This window comes from Aulostomus chinensis, chromosome 10 (assembly GCF_037954235.1).
Source record: "Aulostomus chinensis isolate RoL2024-O1b breed Wild chromosome 10, RoL_Achi_v1.0, whole genome shotgun sequence".
Classification (NCBI taxonomy): Eukaryota; Metazoa; Chordata; class Actinopteri; order Syngnathiformes; family Aulostomidae; genus Aulostomus; species Aulostomus chinensis.
In genome coordinates this window covers 22,171,458-22,189,652 of record NC_141329.1, presented here as the reverse complement: position 1 = coordinate 22,189,652, position 18,195 = coordinate 22,171,458, and the positions used below count along the sequence as shown (strand labels likewise).

General features: G+C 39.3%; 1 protein-coding gene across 1 annotated transcript in view; it reads left to right on the top strand.

Annotated features, from left to right (window-relative positions):
- maml2 (mastermind like transcriptional coactivator 2) overlaps positions 1–18,195 on the top strand; it is a 41,378-nt gene continuing 23,183 nt past the window's right edge. The window contains exon 1 of the mRNA XM_086216463.1: positions 1–1,502. Coding sequence (XP_086072589.1) covers positions 1,092–1,502 — 411 coding nt within the window. The 5' untranslated portion in view covers positions 1–1,091. The remainder of the gene's footprint in view (positions 1,503–18,195) is intronic.

Sequence of the window (18,195 nt, the reverse complement as noted above, 5' to 3'; positions counted from 1 at the left end):
AAATTAGACATATAGCAGAAGGTGCTTTAACTATGAAACTTCAAGAAACTCAGTCCGTCACTGTTTTCATGTAATTCTGTCAGCAATGTTAGTGTCATATTTAACCTCTATGCAATAACTTTCCCTCTCATCAACAGTTCCCCTTTCTGTCCACTAGAGGGTACATGAGCACCTCAGTACAGCCACACGAGTGTCTAATGTCTGAAGAGGAATGTTCATACAATGAGGGTCTGTGTATTCCAGCTCCGCTACTGCCTCGGTGCACCACACGGACAAACGATTGTCAATGGACTATCTGAGAAGGATTTCAATCGGTTTTATGCAACGACCTCCAGCGTTTCGTCTGCGTGGTTCTTGATTTGTGATTTTCCGAGCAGTTTCCTCTTATTCGGAGAAGGACAGAAAGACGGAGGACTAATTTCCAAACAAAAAATGTTGTGAGTCTTGAAGTGATGAGATCTTGTGTTTTTGTAGATTCACCATTGGGTGACTGACTTTCAGTGTGCAGTCTCACTCTGTAATCGGCGATAAGTGATGAACATTTGAGATAAAGTAAAATGTGTCAGGGATACATTCATTGGTGAAACTGAAGTTGTGTTTGCTATGGTTTTAAATCAATCCATTATATTACATATATTTTATCAGCGAGCGGAGGTCGAGTGGTGAAGCAGGCGCAGATTAATTCCAGCTGTGAATCCATGAGCCCTTTCTGTTTGTAAATCATTTCAGTTTTAATTAAAAGCTGACATAGCGCCCCTGAGGAAGAGTTCAGTAATACAGTTCTTTAACACTGGGACTTTATGATGTCTCTTTTGGTACCAAGTTTTCCCCTGACTTTATCTTATTTAGTAGGCAAGGGTTCTCTCCTCTGTGTCACTTTAACGACATAATTGAGGAACACATCCTTCGTAGACTATCATTGACCACCTCGTCTCATTTTCTCTGACTTTCTGCGTGTTCCCTAGTATTTTTTTTCCCCTTTCCACATGGGATCATAGCTGTGTCCATACGTATCGTCTCCTTCCATGCCCGTACTGTGGTCCGCACAAGCTCAGTGGACCTCAGTCTCTATAAACTTGTGACCTGCCGGGATGGGAGAGGCGACACCCGCTCAGTCAGCTGCAGGGACATTTGTACCCATGTTGGGTGTCGGTTTGGGATCTATGCCCGGTGGGGTTTGCAACGGGCCTGTGGTGGGCACCCCCAGAGCCTCCGCGGTGCCACAGCTGCACAACGCCATAGTGGAACGACTGCGCGCCCGCATAGAGTTATGCAGGAGACACCACTCCACCTGCGAAAACCGCTACCAGAGGGGTCAGGCCGAGAGCTCTGACCGAGAGCATGAGAGTACCCTTCACCTTCTCAACATCGTCCAGCAAGGACCCGGGAACCGCAAGACGAAGGGCGGCCGGGGATCAAACCAGCAACCTCCAGAGTACAGCAGGGGCAGTGGAGAGCAGAGGGGCTCGGAGGGGGACCAGAAGATTTCAACTCGCATAGCGGTGAGTTTTGAGGTGACACTTGGAGGTGATGGAAGTTTACCACCTATGTTGTCATGATAATGATAATGAAGCCTGTAGTTAGGATGCTTACACCACACCACAATATCATCATGGAGTTGATGAAAATCATGCCGATGATTATATTGCTGTTGTTGCATCTGATGAGAAAACTGCAAAATTACTGTAGACTTACCAGACAAAATGTAGATGTCAACTTAAAAGCATTTTGTTGCATCACAGCACTGTAAGCCATACTTAACAAAAAAGTACGTTTTGCCTTTCACATATGCAGTTGCAGTATTTAGCTCCTGAAGAAGTTTTTTCCCTCCTGGAAGCTAATGGTGATCGAATACTAACAACAGCGATAAAAAGTTGTTGAAAACATCCTTTTACAGCCTGGTCATATTGCCCGGTATAATCCACACCATCTTTATCTAATCTTATGTTCAGCAATCCACAAACACAACTATGACACTTCTGGTTTGGTGCTCCAACAATGGAGTGTGAACAACCCCATTGAGTTTGTTGAACTGAATGCGCTGGCTGGATCTGCTTTGGCACGACCATGAATAAACGCTGAACCAGAAGTTTTTCAATTTTTTATTTTTTTTTTAACCTCAACTGAAAGTGCTTGGATTCCTTAGCATAGGGTTGGCTAGCAAAGATGTGGATTATAACCAGGTGACATGCTTCATTTTGTTATGGGATATTTTTGGACAGTTTTGTTCGCCATCAGTAGCCATTAGCTTCAAGCTGAATATACGTGGCTGGCTGTTACTGTATTCTGGAGTCACAGACAAGTAATGCAGGAGGGGACAAATACCTTTGTGAGCTCAAGACACCTTTTTATTTCTTCTTACTTCTTCACTTGACCTATTTTTGACTGCTTGAAAGACAAACTACACATTTTGTGTGAATTATTGCTTTAAGTGGTCATAGTTGTGTGTTAAATTAACAATGGCAAAACTCTAAAATTACTCTGCTGTGCATGTGACTGTTGATGACTCTTTCTCTGGCAAATTTTCCAGGACAACTTAATTCAGACCAAATACACAACAGGCAGGAAATGTTTTTAATAAACTCCAGGTAACTGATTAAGATGATGAAAGAGCCCTTGAAATCGATCATATGATGTGGGATCAAAAAGCTTTTTGTACAAATTGCTCCATTCCGAAGAAACCATTTTGGGGTCATTGGGCCACAGAGATGTTTTGCATTTACTGAAAACCATGTCAACATCTCTGTTCATGCAGCTGATCTGAACTGAGGGATGCAGATTCAGTCTGTTTCTTCTTAAACCCATTTAATATGCACCATTATCTGATCTCATCATCTAGGAATCAGTTGTTCGTAAATTGGTCAGTTTTCCAGGAGATGTTACGTGCCAGTGATGGTTTCTCGAAGGAAGTAAAAAGTAGTTTTGTAAATCTCAAATTTAAGTACATGCAGTATAGCTTTTCATATACTAAACTTTCATTGTTCACCCTCAACAGTAAAGCATTTGCAGAGAACTAAGAGAAACTCTGACAGCAGGACTTTCTGCTGACAGGACGGACTTCCTGTATGTCATCTGTTAAGGGCACAGCCAGTGAGAAGTGAGATTATTTTGTTGTTTTCTTTCCTTGGGCATGAGGGAGCAGTGCACTGGCAGCATTTCAATAATGTCAAAGGGGTGAAAGTCTGATGTTGCTGCTCTAGGTTTGCTTGTGTTGCTGGATGGAAAATAAACATTCTAATATTTTTTTCAAGTAAAGCCATAAAAAGACAGTGATGATTGTTGGAAGTGGGCATGGGAAGGCCTCTACATGTCATACATTTGCTTGTGAATCTATTAGCTTTTACATACATGAAAAGATGTTTTTTTACTTAATATGAAACGCTTATAATTATATGGTGTTTTCATGCTGTTTGGCTCAGTACAGCAGTAGAACATGATGGGAAGCAAGACACAACAACATAATGGATTATATCGACTGTTTATAAGAGGTCAGGGAACATCATTATCATGTAATGTTTCATTTTCACTGACTCTGGAGTTGTGTGTTCTACATAAAACTGATGAGCACAGCAAGATGGTGAGGAGGAAATGAAATCCTAGCGTACATGTTTATATCAACCCTGAGGTTAATATGTTTTTCACAAGTCATGACGATGAGGTGAAGCTGAACAACTCCCACTTGAAATCCTCTTTAAAACATTGATAGTGCATCTATCCAGCGTTTGTTTATATTGCAGTTATTTTTTTTCCCAAAACAACTGTTTACACTAGCAACACTGTTGACTTGCACACCGTTATGTATTTTTCATTATTAAGAAGTAACACTTGCTACATTTGTACACATTTGATTTGCATTACACCAAGTGAGGGTCAAGCAGCACGATGGATTATAACTGACTGGGAGCGCAGAGTGAGTAGCACTTAAACAACAGGGCTCATTGAGACCAGATTAACAAGGATATTTTTGAGATGAAATTTGAGAAATGGGAAAGACGAGATGAGCGCTTACCTTACTTATCCTACAACCTCTAAAATGATTTTCCATAATGCTTTCATAAACTAATCAGAGGCTTTTGAATATCCACATATTAGAATGGTTTTTTTTTTCCATGGCTAGTTTTTCCCAATATTTTCCTTCTTGATACAGGTAGTATTAGTTAATGCATTCAGCCCATAAATAGGTCACAGACTACAGCTTACAAAGCACACGCAACGTATTACAAAGCACATACATTCAATTTCCTCAGATCGGAATCCAGCAACCGCCTTACATTGTCTATCAACAATACAGAGAACAGAAACTAAAGGCTTAAGGAACAGTGATATAGACTTGCTGTGTGTAGCATGCCTTGTATTGCCATACCCTATTATCATGTGTTTAACAAATGGCTCACTAAGCACCTTCTTGAAAGATGTGCTGGCCATGAAACTGCATAAGGCACAAGGCTCCCGAATAAATGTTTAGAGCCACTGAATACATTTCCTGCACATGTTTACTTTAAGTCAAACAGGCCTTGAAAACATAGTAGGCAAGGGATGCCTGGTGATTAACATTTCTGTGTGCACTGGGAGGATTTTGTTATTTCCGATTCTTGTTCTACTGACAGATCTAGGAGCCTATATAGGCTCCCCGTGTTTGCCCACTTGCAACTTTGTATCCAAGTGCGCCACACCACAGCAGCTCTTTTTTGAAAGACAACTTGTGAGATATCCTGGTCATCTAGCGGTCTGTAACATGAACCATGTAACCACAATATCCACACAGACCTTTGTTTGTGTGGCATACTCATCTCTCCTGATCCTTGCTGTCACTCTCATTTTGGTGCAACCCAGTGAAGGCACAGTGGCAAAATTACTCGATAAGCTTTGTGTTATTGTAAATATAAATTATTGTTAATTTATATTTTACATTGATATGTATTTATTTTATTTTTTGTCTAATTTTACTCATTGACTCAAAATCTTGTCACATACAAACCCAAACAAGGAAATAGACCTACTCCTTGCTTGAATTGATGAACTATGAAATGGCTGACGAATTTTTTGAGTTGACATTTTAAGGTCACAATCCAAAAAGATATTGGGTTCCTGTCATGGTCTTTGCTAACTCTGTATTTTTATTTTTGGATTCCACTGGAGATGCTTTGCTTTACTCTGCATTAAAATATATCAGTACCCTTTTATTCATCTTATACTGGACTTTTATGCAAACGCTCAGTTCAGTCCTCTGTTTCAAACAACCTATTTTAGCTCCTATCTCTTTGAAGGTGTTATATGTAAAGAAAAAAAGTAAGAACCCGTACCTTTAGATCTCATCTTATAATGCCACTCTGTCACTCAAGAGGCAGCAGTGAGTCATTCTAAGGCAAAAGAGCTGTTGCGCAAATCTGACCTCTTTCCTGATGACCGAGCTCCTCACCCTATATGCGTAAGACATTTGAAACTTTATTGCCATTGCACTGATGTGCAAGATAACACCGCCATGAAAATTACAACACATCCATCTCCCATTTTCTCGTCAGCATCAGATGTCCTGTGTACTTGATGCAGTAAGTGGCCTTCTTGTTCCGTGGCAGCATCTGGAATGTTGCGGTTCAGCCATGTTTCAGTAAGAATCAGAATGCAGACCTTCCTAATGTCTGGCTGCTAAGTTACCCTCAGCCTTGGCACAGAAGGAGATCCATATGTTTGTGAGAAGGATGGAAGGAGCCCATCCTTTTGTTTAGCTTGATGCCCCACTCACTTCCTGACGTCTTCTTCTCCTCTCTGCGACTGCAGGTGATTACTTCTAGTAGCCCAAACTGATCTCTGTAACCCGACCTTTGCTGGCATGTGTTTTCAATCATACTTGAGGTGACTGCATGAAGTGCTGTTTTTGGAGGCTAAGTCAAGATGTACGCTGAGTATGACGCAACTGTACAGTAAAAAAAAAACCTTATTACAATTGGCCACACACACTTATCCACTTTTTTGTCTTTGTGCTTTGGGATTTGTATACTTCTGTTCATTTTTTGTGTGTGTGTGCTTGGTGGCAGTCGCCTTCAACAGGATAACATTTATTAAGGCAAAATTATGTTTGTGTATGATATGTTGCATGCCAGGGGAAGCGACCACGTGTTTTTGACCATGGCTAAGGCATTGGCACATTGTGTAGTTTCAACATATAATTTGTTAGAATTGTTTATGAAGCACTTTGCTCAGTATATGCTGTTTTAAAGCTCCAACCTTACTTAAAAGTTAATATTTAACTATGAAAAAGTTATATTGACCTTTAAATACTCAAGTCTATTTAGGTCACATAATATATTTGTGTTTTTATTTCACACTTTCAATGGCAATATGTACATTCAACCAATTTAACTTGACACATTAACGTGAAAATCAAATGTATGTTCTTGATTCATTAAAACCGACAGAGAGAGAAATGCTGATATACAATGAGCTTGTGTCTGAGGTCGGGTGTGCACTGTAGTGTTCCCTGGTGTAGCCTGTTTGGTTGTTGAACTGCTTGAATCAGAGTTGCTGGTGGTCTGATCCCTGCTTGGCTCAGCTATGAAGTGAAACAATTAGCGCAGGTCCATGAGGGCCACCCACAGTGAAACCCAAAGCCTGGCCCAACCCAGTGGATCCATCTCACAGATCACCTCCATTTTGTCACATGAAGATGGACCCTTTTTTTTTTTTTTCCTAAAGAAGGATCTGGCTGTTAGTTCATCTGAATGCAGAATTACTTCAAGTTTTCTCTAGCAAGGGCTGGAAATGCTGTGGTTGCTGATTACTGATAGTAACTACTAACTAATAACTACACTGTAAGCCTGATGTGATTAAGCTTGTCTCATTGTGTAGACTGTAGTGATGATACGAGTCAAGCATCTCACAGTGCTCTCCTTAAAAGACATTATGTTAAGCCTCCATATACCATATAATAAAACCATCTGTTAATCTCCTCTCTCCATTTGGGATTAGTGCCCATTCCTAGATATGGGTTAAACACAGGCTCAATCCAATTTTCTTCTAGTATGATGTATTTTTTGGATTATATTATAAATGTTGCGTTCTATTTCTTTAAAACAGTTAAACAAGAAGTACCTTATTTAAAATGTAATCCAGGTCATATTTTTCTGTTTTATTTGGGAATTGTGAGTTTTTTGTTTGAAAGTGTAATGGGATTGTGAACAGATTTTGGTGATACAATTTTGGTGATGTTCATATTCTGTTGACAGGTAAGCTTTTTGGCAGAGTTGTGTGCTCTTTCATCTTTGCACAAATGTTACAAATGTTACAGTTTGCACAAGACTAGAGAACATTTTTGCATATGATAGAATTTAGGAGTCATCTGATGATGGTTGATCAGTAAATAATCTTTCGACCGCTATCCTATATAAACAAAAGTGACCATCACTTTGCACAACATGATTCTTGTGTTTTCTTTATACACGTATTTCAGTGACTAATGTAATAAAAATTAGGGCCATGTAACATTATGTGCTGGACATTTCACAGATATATTCAAGGACAGTTCATAAACTCATAGCATTACCTAGATCTGCATAAGCAAAGCTCATTTTTATGAAGGGGGAATGGTCACATATATACTCGTTTTGTCAGTTTCCAGGATATTATTGCCCCTGGAGGACACGTCTTTGGACAGTTGTGCTGTCTCTGATATATCTGATATCTACTTTATCATCTTCTTGCTAAATCGTGCATGAAATGAATGTCTCTCTTTCCCATTAAACATAGTTGTAGGATAACATCAGCATACTTACATTCTAAACATCTTAGCTGCACATCAATTTTGTGATCATGCCATGATGGTGGTGTCCTCAAGGGAGAACAGGGCTCAAGCTGCAACATGCTTTTGCTTTGGTAACCAACACAGACACCAGATTTATAAGTGGCACAAAACAAAGTTCCTTCATGTCTGACAGCTCTCAGAGGAGCTTTATTTTTTTAATCCCTTTCAGTTAATAACTCTGCTACATATAGAGACTATATTTCCAATATCAGGCTTGTGATGGCACAAGTATAGTGGTAATCCAAGAGATTCTTCTGGAGACCAAGGACATGTTTACTACTAAACTGTGTCATTTCTCACTGCTGCCATGGCATTCTTTTTTTTTCTTTATTTTGTTTGTGCCTTTCTTTTAAATTAACCTATTAATTTAAATTGGATTAATCTCTGTGAGAGGAAAGTGAAAATACCAGTGATTTTCAAGGGATCATTTGTTTGTGATTGAACAAGCTAGTCCTGGCCCATTTTGTCTCATAATACCATTTTATTCCTCAAGAGGTGGAAAGTTTCAGAGACTGTAGGGCTGCACCATAAACCTACTGTATCTAGAAGATACAGCTCCACTCCCTCTGCCAGTACAAGATTTGAGGCAAAATATCCTGGATGCTGTTGTCATATTGAACTGATGACATTTGGAACCACAGTTTGTACAGCTATGATTATGTAATGGAGCTTTAATATTAATGCCCCACCCAACTCAATTCAGCACAGTTAAGGTACAATAGGGTAGAGTTACCTTTTTAAATAGAGGGGAAGTTAGCATTGTGTCCTACCTAGATTTTCTTATTCACTATTCCCAAAGAAGAATTGAATAGGCTGTCTTGTATGATATAAATTATATCAGAATCATTTTTTGTGATAACTGCCACTGTGTCTGTGAAAATATTGTATATTTATTGTCTTGTAAATTAACCTGTACTTCCCACCTTATTGAAGATTGTATAGTCTATAGATTTTGGATATTTGCTCATGAAAAATAGATTAAACTTAATTGTTTTAGTATGTGATCATGTTTAATAAATTAAATCTATGTAATTGGGGTTATTCGTATTAAAAATGCTCTTGTGTTTTGATTGGATGATAAACGGATCAAAGAATGGTGAAAAAAGAATAATCCAGTGTGGCGTGTCTTAAAAAGACAAGGCTCAGCAAATATGGTGTCAGCAGCAGGAGCAGCAGTGTGTTGGAAATACTGCTCCGTGAATCTGGGACATCTCTGAACCTGACGATTTGCATTTGCATTGCGTTCACCAGAAATGTAGCACACTTTCATTCTTTTCTGAACCTATTTAGATTTTGCAAACAAGATAAATGTTATTAAAAAGAACAACACGTACACACAAATGCACTCACCCACACACACTTACACAAATAGCAGGTGAAAAAATACACAAAGAAAATAATCACACACAAATTCAGGAGAACAGAAGTTTCCAGACACCCAGCAGGGCAGAGAGGATTTGTGTCAAATCAAAGACATTTATGATCTGATATACAGTATCTCCAGTAGTGCTGTCTAAAGAACTCCCTCATTTTCCCCCCTTCCATCCCTTTTCCCATTCTCCAACACTCAACCACACACACACAACCCACCCTGCAGCACATACCTCATGTTTTATTCAGCAGCCTATTGGATGGTTGTGTCTGTCTTTGAAGAGTGCTGCCGAAGACACTTATAGACCCACCTCATCCTCAGTTTTCAAGGAATGATACAGTAGAGGTAGGTACATACTCAGAGGAGGGGGGGGGGGGGGGCAGTCCTGGTGGTAGAGGTCTGCTGTGCTGATAGCCTAGCCATTTGAGCACATTTAGCCTTTATTGTAGTGCATGCACAGCCCATCCAGTATTAAAAGCCTCTCCTCGGACGTATCTGGTTGCTGTCCTTGGCTGTAGTCAGTGTCCGCTTGCAGAGCTTGCAAGGCAACAGCCTCACCTTCAGACACCATGTTAACAATGACAAAAAACATAATCACCTCCCTGCTGGTTCATTTTTCTCATGTTTTTGTGTACAAAAGTGCTTGTTTATAGTGAAAAATAGCAGATCAGATGTGTTTGGCATTGTGTATTCCCACATCATAAAAACATGTCAATGGGTGTCAATGTCTGAGGGTCACAAACAGGCCAACTGTGGTTCATACTTTATGCCTGAACACGGTCAGTTGTTCACTAGCTTTAGAGGGGCAGCAACCAGTTGCTGCCCTCTCAAATCTTGAAAAGTGAAACAGAGGCAGTGGTGAAGCTACAATCTTTAGTCCACGTTCATGTGAGGTCTCCCATCCTGCACACTTCAAAATGAACTGTCTAAATGAAATCATTATTGTTGAGCATTATTGTCAATTATATACACGAAAAAACAAAACATTTAAGTAATGAAGGATTTATTCCATGATTGTGTATTATACTGTATTAGCTCTTTAGGCATACCTCATAAACTGCCAAGTGGGTGTATATCTAGGTCATTGTATACTCTTGTACCATTATAAAAATAAAGACAGGGGCTATTATTTTTAGTTCTTACAGTTTTCCTGACGTACTTCTCTGCTGTGATCAGAAATAAACTTGTTCCACTCACAGTGTTTTCCCCAGACATCCCTTTCTACAGACAAAGACCCTATGGATTCTAGTATATAATACATGATGATTTTATTTGAATGTGCTGGGGTAACAGGTGGTTGCTGTCCTAGATCAGGTTCCTTCTCTCACACATGTGGACCAATGTTTTTCCTTTGATCAGGACGCACTCACACTGGGCGATCTGTATGGTACCCAAGCACATTTTTACCCCCAATGTCTGCGTTGTTTGACTAGTGTGGTAGCTTCTTTCTTGGGCGTGACACAGTTGGAAGAGGTGGGTTCAGGCTGTGTGACAGTATGTTAAGTAGAGCCTGACATGGCAGTGGATTTTCACCCCACCCTCCTGCAAGATTACACCTGTCACGTCCCACTCCATAGGTTAGGATCTCTATTTTGTAGAAATCCTGACTCACAGAGTGGGACAGAATGCACGGTATTCTTCAATGTGAACCTCTGTATTGCTCAATGATGATGTAAATGTCGTAGTTTACTCAGAGTGTAGTGTGTCAGCTGTCACTGCCTTCTCATACGTTTTCATTGACTTACTGCATGCTGCACTAGCGTGCCTGTTGGCTGATGTTGTACAATATTCACCATGAGTTTTCAAAGTAACGTAATCAAACGTGCTTTTAATGATGGTTAAAATTCAAAACATTAATACAAACTCTTCTTGTTTTTAAAGGCTTGATTTTATTCTAGAACTAATGCATGATTATTTGGATTTCTTATTTGATCCCTTCAACTGGAATAGACTCCTGTGAATATGCAAGGATACTTGTTTCACATTTCTGCTTGAGTTACCACAGTGTTCAGTGAAGGGAACATTTCGCTGGGTTGAAATACCTCCAATCCCAAGGGGATTGGATTAGAAAGTCCCTACTGTATCCCTTTGTTGTAGATTTGTGCTTCCAGCATGCTTTTCATTGTTGCCAGCATTTTGTTTGAATGTCGAGCATTATATGGACCTCAAGACACAAAAATCTCCTCTATGCAATTGTAGTCAACAGGGAACATTAGGATGATTAATATATTGCTACGCCATTGTTGCTATGAAATACATTTGATTTAGGAAGCTTTTTTTCATGGCTTTTCATCATCAGGAATTTACACACAACAGTGTCACTTTGCACCTATGTACAATTATACATTCAGAGGGGCCTTGTAAATGTGCCTGTTCAGGCCTGATGCAATTTCTTCTGCTGAGAACGCTCTTTGAGGTTTGTCAGGTTTTTCCTGCTTGACTTCAATGAAGAGAGGGCAGGATTGTGTGTGAGGAAAAAGAGGGAAGGGGGCGGGGAGTGCCTTGGAGTGTCTTTCCACAAGTACTTTCCTACCCACTGCTGAAACTGGAAGCCTGTGGGAACAAGCATATTCAGGTGTGTTTTATGTGCAGTGCGTGGAAGGTGAATGCAGAGACAAATTGCACACAAAATGAAACACAAGCTGTTTTTTGCTTACAACAAGGCCTTGAAAGAGGCTTCAGTTGAACGTATTAATGCTGTCAGTTTGGTTTTGGTATTCATGCTGTACATTGAGGGTTTTGTTTTGGAGTTGACCATTATGATACTTAAACAAAAAGGAGCTTACCTATAACTGTTATTTGAAAGACACCTTTTATGTCAGTTTCCTGGACTTGCTTTACGCTGCTGTTTGAAACAGATATGATTTCCACTTGAGAACTGAGTGTATTTGTGGGTTTTGTATTACCTCATAATCACAATTTCTCGATCTTCACCTTTTTGGAAATGTCTTATTCTTGCAACCAGCGTAGTAACAGCTGTAGGTTCACAACATGATCAATCTATCTGTCGAAAAGCGCACACTGGCAGCAATCTTACTCTTCAGCTCAGGAACAATTGGGTTCAGAGCAAAGCAGCTTTATTTTGTAGGACTTCAAAAAGCCCATTCTCCCCAGGGTCATTACCCTACTCAGGAAATGAGAAAGTGGGCTCCTGATGTCACTGGCAAACGCCTTGCACAGAATGCTGAGGGGTGGGGGTGCGGGGCTATGCTAGATCAGAGTTCAGACATGTTTACATTACAGCTCAGGATATTTCTCAGAGCTTGTCCAAGCTGCTGAAGTTCCCAGGCTCCAGAGTTGCAGAGTGCTGAAAAGAGGCACAAGCATTTACTTTCTCTTCTCTTCCCCCCATCCCACTCGTTCTCTGTGGTCTAAGTCATAGTTCAACTCCATTTGTTTCATTGTAATGTTCTGCTCTTAGCTGCAGTTAGCTTTGCTGGGGTCTATTTTGATGAGAGATAAATAAAAGATTAAGTGACAAAGATAGTTGACACAGTGTTTGGATGTTTGAAATGATGTTGTCAACATTGTTGAATGAATGTCAGAAGAGAATTGCAAACTCAGCACAAGTGTATACATCATCACAGTTTTAGTCTGTTGTTTTGACATCTTAGGAAAAAGTGTTCAATATGCATATTCCTTGTCTTTGTCTTGGCTGGGACGGTAACTTGCTACACACATACGGTGAATGTTGCCTGGCCTTTAACATTTCAGCTGATTAAATTAACATATTTTATCAATATGGATGTGCTTGGCAGACTGACTGCAGTAATTAATGTTATTTATATTCAATAGCTGACCTGTAGGTGGCACGGTGGTGCAGTGGTTAGCGCTGTCACCTCACAGCAAGAAGGTTCCGGGTTCAAGCCCCGTCTCAGGCACGGGGTCTTTCAGTGTGGAGTTTGCATGTTCTCCCCATGCCTGTGTGGGTTCTCTCTAGGTACTCTCTGGCTTCCCCCCACCGTCCAAAGACATGCAATTGGGGACTAGGCTGATTGACTGTAGGTATGACTGTGAGTGTGAATGGTTGTTTGGCTGGCGACCTGTCCAGGGTGAACTGCGCCTCTCGCCCGTAGCTGCTGGGATAGGTTCCAGCCCCCACCCCCCGACCCTTAACTGGAATAAGCGGAAGACAATGGATGGATGGATGGATGGATAGCTGACCTGTATGAATGGAAGAGCACTTTAATATGTTATTGAATCTAAACTTGCTGTATACACACTATCAGAACGATACCAAATTCATCCACTGGTCCAAACAATAGTAATTTTATTTTCTATAAACAAAACAGGCAATTGTATGTTTCACCATATTTGATTCGTATACAGCTGTCTTTTTCAGTGTAGAATGGTAAGAATTAATCAAAGACGAGGATAAGATGCAGGCAGTTCTACAAAAAAATGAATGGTGGACACTGTCGCAACTAGTGTAAAATCGGTAAAAGCAGTTGACATTGAAATGGGTAACTGATGAAATTTGCATATTTTTACATCCCTATTTACATTTTTTTATTCACACATTACCTCAGGATTCACCTAACAGGGTTGTTATGATCACTTAAATTTTGTAATGCAATGATTTCCTGTTCACAAACAGTGGTTGGGACCAACTGACAAAAGCCTCAAGTTTAACAGCAAATCTGCGCTTTTAAATCAGTGCTAGAGCGCTAAGTGGAAACTGTTCAAAGGTTCACAGATGTCACGGATCTAGAGATGAGTTTCATCCACATGAGCCCATGAGACTACAAGACATGCCATGAGGAGATACCTCGAGGAATAGTCATGCGTAGTATTGTAAAAGAACTGTTGTTAAGGTGTGTGCATTTGAAACCCTGCTCAATGTTGTTTCAGATTAAAGACACCGGCCATAAATGAAACATTTAGAAACAGGCATCAAAATTTGAACGCTACACTGTCCCAGTCCATTTTAACCATATTATTTTTCTTTTTTTCCTTTTTTTTGTGGTTTACTGCAAATCAGCACACAAACAACTTAGATTGCATTGTTCACAGGGACATCTGTTTTTGAAACAAAAACCCTGTCTTGCTCATGGTTCATCTTTGCAATGTCACTTTTAACGTGTGTTTTCATGACTTCTGCTGGTCAATGACCTTGTCATGTGTGACCGCTGTCCAATGTAGTGCATAAACCACAATGACTGAAAGTTTCCAGACTCTATAGACAAAAAGTTATGTAGACTGTAGATATGACTTTGAAAGTTGTGTCGAGAACTTGACCAATCATTCCTCAGATTGTTTCTCTACCTTGTTAAGCTTTCTAGCCATTCCTGTAAATGGATTATTTTCCTAGTCGATGACCCCAGGATTGCAAGAAATTACTTTGTGTGATCCCTGTGTTCAAGTCAATTCCCAGGTTTATGATCGTTTCAACTTTGCTCAAAGTGTCTGTTTGTTGTTCGGTGCTGAGCAGGTAGTCTACTGCGTGTGTTCAGAGATTGAAAACAACTTCTGGAGCCAAATGTGATTCTGTCAACAGAGTGAGAGTGAGCCAGAACAATAAAGTTGCACACCAGACTGCTAAACAATGAGCTGAGGTGAACTAAAAAGCTCTGTCAAGCTGAGGGCGGCTGCAGAACCAGGTGATAATTCTCTGTACGGTCAACATTTCAAGTGATACATCAGACAATACACTTTGTATTTTGGTAAATTATTATTATGAAAAATTTAAAGTACAGTAGCAGTCTGGGAAGGCGAGTTTGTTGTTGGCATTTAAGGAGCATTACACAGTTCTCCTGATTTTGCTCATTCATTCTAAAGGCATTATAAACAGTTCCATTCAATTTCTTGTCCTGATGCAATCCTCACATAGTTTTAAATGTTTTTAGAGCACAGAGGTCATAACACAACCAATGGAAAGGTTTTGCACACCTCCCTGCTGATCTTAGGTGAATGTGTGAGTCACTGCTGGAGGATTAACCGTGATTAGAATTTCCATGTTATTTACCTCATTTTGAGTGTGTGAAACTGCCAAGGAGCTGGAAACCAAGATTTATAATGTGATGCATGATGTAATTTTCAGTTTGTTCAAATGGATTTTAAAATAAAAAAGATGCATTGTTAAGGAAATGCCACTGCTTCATGGAGGGTAGGTGAAATACAGAGGACAACTTTTGCTATTTATACACAATGAAAATAAAAGCTTATTTCTCCACTATTAAAGTCAAGGAACTGGTAAAAGCACCAGTTTTAAAATTTTGGAACGATACCCAGCCTTAGACAAAAAAAAAAGCTATAAAAAGGCGATTTGACTTTGACATATCATACATGCCTCAGATGTGCATGCACATTGTAAATTACTGAGGTTTTTCTTCCAAATAAAGAGGAAGTAAGATACCTGAACATTTTGCTGCTTATTTTTTTCTGTTTAATTTAAGGGCAGTGATGCTGCTGTTTCCCAGATGAGTACAATATGATTATGATTTGTTTTGATTTAGAAGTTATGAAGTGTAATGTAGAGATTGAAGTGCAATTGGAAGTCCTTATTTTGGTTTTATTAAATTCAAAGTGAATGAATATCCTTTGAATGAATATTCTGGCTGTAAGCTGCAAATTATAAGTGTTCATGCTAGGTCAGTCTTCAAATTTCCACGAGTGTAAAATTCTAAATCACATGTTTCAGACTGCTTGAGCAGCCTGTCTCCAGCATCAGATACGGGTCTAGAGGAGGAACATAGATGGTCTTGTTCATTGCTTCAGCTCTGCCAAAATGGCTGAGAAGTGGCAGCTGGAATGTTTGTGTTAGTACTCTGCTGTGGTGAGGTGTCACGGTGCTGAGCTATGCTCTGGCGCCTGCTCTCTCTCCACCTTGCCTGGAGGCACACAGACACTGCTGTTGCATACACAGCACACAAGAGGTGAAACCAGGGGAGGATCTCTGGTCTCTATCTGCTCTGTCGAATCATGTACAATCAGGTTTTAACAGGACGCAGGCCCACAGTGACTGAAGTGGTGCTGGGCTTGGTGACTATTTTAAATGAGTTTGAACTTTTACTGTTTATGAAATACAGTACACTGGAAAGCCATAAGATTGTTTATTTTATTGTTTGATTTGGGTACTGATTTTAATTACAAACATGGTTCCAAGCGGCTGATCTATTTCCAAAGAGCTAAATTTCCTTTGGATGTAAGTGTTCACATTCTGCTGTTATTGAAGTTAGAATACACCGCAATACTTCAGTGGAAGAAGATGATCACTTTTGAAATGTTATGAAACGTGCCTAATGTTTGTAATTGTAAAATGGTTTTCTTTGCCTGACAAGTCACTGAAATCTGTTTTCCCATCCGGAAAGATTACATAAAGGGGAATTTGCAGAAACATGGAGTCTAAAATTGTGAAGCAGACAGAAAGGAGGCGTGTCTTGATTATGGATAATAGGAAGAAAAAAAAATTTCCGAAGCTGTAGCCAAACTGTTTGAGTTGTCTAAACAAAACTCTGACCTTTATCCTGATTTTGGATACGTTGGCCTAATATTATTCAAGCCATGATCCAAAACATGTAATATCCAATAAATAGTCCCACACAGTAACTATGAACTTAGAAACCCTGTCTGTTGCATAATTCTATTATTTGTATTTTAAACTAAAAGACCCTTAAATTGATGTTTCAGTGTTGGGATTCTTGTGTTTCATGTAAGCAGTCATTTTGTCTTTCTTCATCTTTAGATGTCTTTGTTTACTTTTCCAGTATTAAAAATGCTTAATGATCAGTAATTAGTTAAATGGTATTGGTTGGTGCCTCTTTTGTCTCATATTTTCCACCATCTAAACTTGTAAAGTATGTTTAATCCATCTGGTTAAGCCATGTTGTGATTTTTGCCTCCAGAGAACGAGTTCTAAGATGAATACAAGCACATCTTCTTCTTTAAAGCAAGCTTTTGGAGTGAATCTAAAAATGGAACAATATCTCTATTTTTTATGAAATCATCTAAAATTTCTCACCAGTTTTTCACAGTTTAAGGGAGAGACCAGATTATATGACCACGGTTTGAGTATTTTACATTCGTCAAAATACATTTTGAGAAAACTTGTGCTTACGAAGTTCACTCCTAAAACAAACATGAATACAAAGAGGGGAGGTATGTATCTAGTTTTGCTTCTTTAATAGGGGTTAAATGAATTAGTATAATTGATAGATTAATCTTTATTTTCTCTAAATACAAAAGACATGTTGTTTGGAGCAAGCCTATAGGTGCTGAATTAAAGATAAAAAAGTACAAAGATATAAAAGCTCTAGGAGTCATTAATATAATATAATATAATAGTAGTCAATAGAAGTCAATGTAATATAAAACATAAATAAAACTGTGCAGATTCACTGAGCTTACAGGATGTTGTGGTTAACATTACATAACATTATTGCAACAGTAAATTGAGCATCCCCCCCCCCCCCAAATTGATCCATTTTTGCAGTTAACACAGAATGTCTGAAAACACTCACACAAAGAGTTAGGCCCTTTTCAGTATGTTTATGCTTATTTTTTGTCATTTAAATTGAGATAGTAAATAAGAATTAAGTGAAATCTCTTTCTCGTGTCTCCCTGTTTACAAAGATTATGCATTCTTTTCATACAGTAGCTGTAAGCAGGAAAGTGGGGTTATTATGTGTGAGCATGCATGATAACAAGAAGGAGAAAGAGTGAGTGGAGAGAACATTCCTTTCTCACTCCCACTCTCCACCACCACACCCCCATTGCTACTCGCTGCCACCCCACCCCCAGTTTCCTTCCTGTGCTTTTTTTAGAGTCTATTGGATGTTTTTTCCACATCCGGCAACAAAGCCAGCCTTTTTATGCCATAACCTAACAGCATCATATTCTGTGGTTCAGCTACACACAGTAATGCTCAAATCTGATAAATTAATTGAAGCCGGCACTTTCCCAACTTGATGTCCGGCTTCATATCACTTGAAAATTCACTTCAAGATCCAGATAGTTGCATGGAATAACTCCAAAAAGACCAGAAATAGCTTTTGATCATGTTTTCTATGTACAGATTCACATAAAA